Source organism: Eschrichtius robustus, chromosome 20, assembly GCF_028021215.1.
Source record: "Eschrichtius robustus isolate mEscRob2 chromosome 20, mEscRob2.pri, whole genome shotgun sequence".
NCBI lineage: Eukaryota > Metazoa > Chordata > Mammalia > Artiodactyla > Eschrichtiidae > Eschrichtius > Eschrichtius robustus.
In genome coordinates, this window is record NC_090843.1 from 15,165,129 (window position 1) to 15,170,173 (window position 5,045).

General features: G+C 50.7%; 1 protein-coding gene across 1 annotated transcript; it reads right to left on the bottom strand.

The window, feature by feature from the left end:
- Positions 1-400: 400 nt before the first annotated feature.
- Positions 401-4,801, bottom strand: TACO1 (translational activator of cytochrome c oxidase I). The gene is made up of 5 exons (XM_068531141.1): positions 4,199-4,801; positions 3,788-3,894; positions 1,984-2,111; positions 1,284-1,461; positions 401-947 (listed from the first exon to the last, which is right to left on the bottom strand). The coding sequence occupies exons 1-5, from the start codon at positions 4,476-4,478 to the stop codon at positions 747-749; spliced, it is 894 nt and encodes a 297-aa protein (XP_068387242.1). The 5' UTR covers positions 4,479-4,801; the 3' UTR covers positions 401-746.
- Between the last annotated feature and the right edge of the window lie 244 nt (positions 4,802-5,045).

A 5,045-nucleotide genomic window follows, 5' to 3' on the forward strand; every position in this document is an offset into this window, starting at 1 on the left:
CCACATAAAGAGAACAAGGATGCATGCACAGCACCTCACATTGCCCTGGGACAGCTCCAGTAGAGAGCAATCCTATGTCTTCCCCCTGAGGTCCTATGTCTTAGAGTGGATCTAACACAGGGCATCAATTGAACAGCTTGTAAGTGCAGTTCCTGGTACACAGTAGGTGTTTGATCAATATTGGTTACGTGAAAGAATGGCAGGTTTCAGCCATGAGATGAGCACTAGAGCACAAAGTACCTGGAGGGAGCTACATTTCTATGGTCAATCAAAAACATAAAGTCTTGGGATTGGAGTAGTGGAACTAAGCCTATAGACCTGAAAGGAAGTCAAGAGGGTCCCAGCAACTGGACACAAACCCAGGAAAACTCAAGAGTCATACAACAGCAGTGCAGCAACCCAGGTCAATCACTGTTATTATTTAAGAGCAGTTTCTAGTACATGGGCCCTCAGGGCACCTACCATCCCCACAAGGGCCAACTTCCTGAGATCAGAATCTGACCAGCTGACTGGCCTCACTCTGCATCCAGAAGGATGTGGAGGGACTCACCTGGGAGGGCGCTGAGACACCAGCAGAGCTGACAAAGAGCCCTCACAAAAGTGCAGGGATTCCACTGACCACAAACTACAGGTCTTATGCTTCCTAACCTGCTAGACCACCCACCGCCCTGACCTACTTGAGTCTCAGAGGACGCTGCAGAAGCTTGTGCTCCAGAATAGGCTGCCGGGGGGCACGTACAGCCTGGCTACTCAATGTTGTCATAGACGTGGATCACGTCACCGTGGTTGCCGAGAGCCTGGATGAGATGGGCAGCCTGCTCCAGGTCAGGGTCAGCCAGCCGCACCTTTGTGTTGGGGATGAACTCTAGCATACAGGACACAGAACACAGGCCCAGGGAGTCCAGCTTCTTCCTCACTTGATGCAGTGAAGAGACATCACAAATAAACTAGGAACAAAGGAAAGTCAGGAGGTAAGTAGCCAGGAGATAACAGGACAAAGCTGGACAGAAGTTTGCAAAATCTGAATGGAATTATTCTAATGTATCACTGGGTTTAAGTCTTCACTGCAGAAACGGAGTTTTCAATGTTCTGAATCCTTCTCATCGTCCTCAAGAGAGTAAGCCCTATCCGGTATTCTCTTAGTAAATGTCTGTGCAATATGTGAGCTCTTTATCTCACCTGTACCCCGGGCACAGGAAAGAAGAGACTGACAGAAGCATGCCTTAACGTGTCAATCAGGGGCCTCTCAGAAGTCCACCAAACACTAAGGCTTCAATACTCACTTTAAAAATGTTCGTTTCCTCTTCATCTTCAGCTTCCTTGACATCCTCAGCTCCTGCTTCTATTGCCAGCTCCAGGGCACGCTCTAGATTCACAGCTTTCTTCTCTTTGTCCTCCGCTCCAACCACGATCACCCCCTTTTTGTCAAAGGAGTGGCGAGCTCCTTCAGCCATCATTCCCCTAGTAGGAAAGGAAATGGGCCAGAATGAATGCCTTTAGACACTCAGTCTCCACACAGCACTGCCAAGCACTCATTCCCACCCAGCCCCTGGAGTATAAACAGACATGGAGTAGCTCTCTTCCTGAGGCAGATGCAGCTACCACTGGGCAAGGGAAGAATCCAAACATAACCCCAACCCTCTATTTTCTGCCCTGTCTGGAGTTTGGAGGATGCAAAGACTTTGCTCATCAATTCCTGTGCAATTAAGATTCCATTCCTGGGTGTACATTTTAAGACCTGGACATTATACAGACAGATGGGATAATGGGACAGAGAGCTCATTCTACACCTGACGAACAAGTCTTTTGGATCCTGCCCAGTACAGAACACATTAAGGGAGAATAAATGATCCCATTTGGATTCTGCTAAGGATGAAGTGTGTGTAAAACTTGAAACGCCACCAGGAACAACAGGACTTTCCCTGCACAGAATCGGAACCTAAAGACTCTGTACCCTTCTACTCTCCCCAGACACACACCTACCCATTCTTGTTCAGGATATGTTTGATGTCCGAGTGGCACTTGGAGCTACTGTTAGATAACGCCTCAATGAGAAGAGAAGAGCCACCAGGGCCTCGGCCCTCATACAACAAATAAATGTCCTTGGTTTTCTGCAATAAACAACATAAGCACATTTTCCGGTTTCCTAGTTCCCTCCTACACGCCAGCCCAGGCACCACAGGCACCACAAAGTTGACTCCATGGGATGGGCTCCCTGGGCTGGAGCCTAGGCTGTTAAGGCTTCAATTTTGTCCTCCCCTCTGAGAGAAGGCCCTTGGGACCAACTTTTGAGATAATTGGAAGTATTATCCCTTATTTGGAAGGCAGTCTGTTTCTCTTGTCCCTGAACAATCAATCTGCCGTATCCCAGCTTTGTTTCCGCCCCTCCCCAGCTGAATCCCACATCCACCCCGCCATAGCTGCTACTAAAACTCATTCTCGTACACCTTACCCCGTGTGAAACCCACCTGTGTTCCTACCCCAGGGCTGCTGAGTACTGCCACGTGAAATGACACATCTGGGCCTTATCAAATAGCATAGCCTCAAAATTCAAACAATCAATCAAAAACTCTAATGACCAATCTCATCTGGATCTCCCACACTGCCTCTGCTCATTCTTTGCCCATGCATCCGATCTTCACCACTCTCTCCATCACCCTGCCCTGCCGTCTTCCCAGGAACTCTCAACTGATGACTTCTCCCTTCCTCTTTCACAAAGGAAATTAAGGACACCAGGTGGGGGAAAATCCTCTGCCTCCACCGCCTTATCTGTACCACACCTGACAGGAGGGCAGTATGTATGATGGTTAGGCATAGGCTCTGGAGTCTGTCTGGTTCCCAGTCTGTCATTTTCTGTGTGACGTGGTCAAGTCGCCTAATCTTTCAGTGCCTCAGTTTCCATTTAAGGTTGTTCTGAGGATTCAGTGAGGTAATGCATACAAAGCTCTTATCAAAGAACTTGGCCTGGAATAAGCACTCAATAACTGTTAGCAATTAAGATGACTACTACGTCCTCAGATCCTTCCCGCTTGTCCTAGAGAAGAGATGTCCCCTCAGCTGGGCTTGAAGACAATTCCCACACCTAGGCTCTACATCCCAGCCCCTCCCACTATCACTATCATCTGCACCCTCTCTCTTTCTACTGGCTTTTCTCCTTTAAGGCATAAATATCAGAAAAACAAACCCTTCCTCAAGCTAACACCAGGGCTTTCCCTATACTGTGCCCCTTCTTTTTACCCCATCTCCTCAAAACTCAGCTCAGCAGTCCTAGGCTACATAGTTCTATACACTGTCTATATATCCTATTCCTGACTGTGCTCCCATAACCAATGGCCGAGAGAAGAGTCACCAGAAGGCTCTGGGTTGAGGGTGTCAACAACATCACTACCCTTCTCTGATAATTTAAAGAGTGTGTGGTGGCCTTCCAGACATGTGCCCTGTAGGGGCTGTGATCAAAAACAAGAAAGTTGGGCTTCCCTGGTGGCGCAGTGGTTGAGAATCCGCCTGCCAATGCAGGGGACACGGGTTCGAGCCCTGGTCTGGGAAAATCCCACATGCCGCAGAGCAACTAGGCCCGTGAGCCACAACTACTGAGCCTGGGCGTCTGGAGCCCGTGCTCCGCCACAAGAGAGGCCGCGATAGTGAGAGGCCCGCGCACCGCGATGAAGAGTGGCCCCCGCTCGCCGCAACTAGAGAAAGCCCTCGCACAGAAACTAAGACTCAACACAGCCAAAAATAAAAAATATAAAAATAAATAAAAAACAAGAAAGTTAAACTGAGGACACACCTCCATTTTCAGTGCTGCCTCAATTGTCGCCTTGGGCATGTGCTTGCTGCGACACACCTCTAAGATGCTGGCCAGGTTGCTATTGAACTCGGGGTTGGGGCCTCCTTCTGAGATAGAAAAGAGTAAGCAGAGATATCTCATTATGACATGAGAGAAAAAAGGGATTTCCGCCTCCTACCCCCATCAGCCAAAAGAGCGACAAGTCAGCACTTAGATCTCGGTTCGTTTAGGACACTTTATCCAGTGTTTGAATGAGATCTGGGTAAGTATTTTGGAAAAGAAGTTTTCAATTCGCTCTGAATGAAAGGCCGAGGATCGGGGTGGGCCTGGCCCAACTCTAGGAGGCAAGCAAAGCCGTGGGCATAGTGAGGGCAAGTGGCTACCACCGGTGGGTGACCGTCAAGTTCTCACCTTTAACCGCTAGGCGAATGCTCAAACTGAGCTTGGAGAAGATGCGACTCCTTTCGGTGTCCTTGGGACCCTTGATGTGCCGGACTTTGGACCACTTGTTGTGCCCGGCGAGGACTTCTGCCGTGAGGTGCAGCGTCCGGCCCCCACAGGGGCTACAGCCTGGGGGCTCAGGCTGGAAGGCCGGGGGGAAGCTCGGAAGAGCCACCCGGACGCCGGGGCCTCGCGCCCACAAGCACTGGGCAACGGCCCTGCTCAAGGTGACAGCGGCCCAAGCCGCCATCGGCTCCGACCCTGGGCCAAGGTCAGCAAGAGCAGCGGCCGAGGTCAGTCCGCCGAGTCCGCCACCGAAACAAGCAGGTCCAGAGCCTGCAGCCTCCTCCACCCGTCACTGGAGAGCCAAAGGCTCAGGCCCACCCCGGGCAGCCGGAACACGAAGTACGCCGCACCTTCCCCGCGGCAGCCGGGAGTGGGTACATTCAGTGGTGTAGCACACTTCCTTTTCCCGGTCCGTCCCAAAAACGCGTCCCCACCGCCCACAAAAGCCGTTCCGTCGCGTGGTACTTGCTTTTCCGTTGCAGCTGCGCAGAGCCTGGGCGGAGGTGGGGCAACCCTGTGCTCAATCCGTCCTGGTTGCCTGGGGAGCGCCGGACTTTTACTTCCCGCAATGATCTAGTAGAGATACATCTGAGTTATGAAACTGATTTTGCTTCAGAATGACTTCCCAATTCTAAGCAGGCCTAGAATGATAAATGTTTTGTTGTTGCCAAGAAATAGGTAGTTCAATCACTTCACTTTAAGGTAGGGAAATCGCCGCCCAGAGACGTGATTTATCCAATCATTTAGTCTC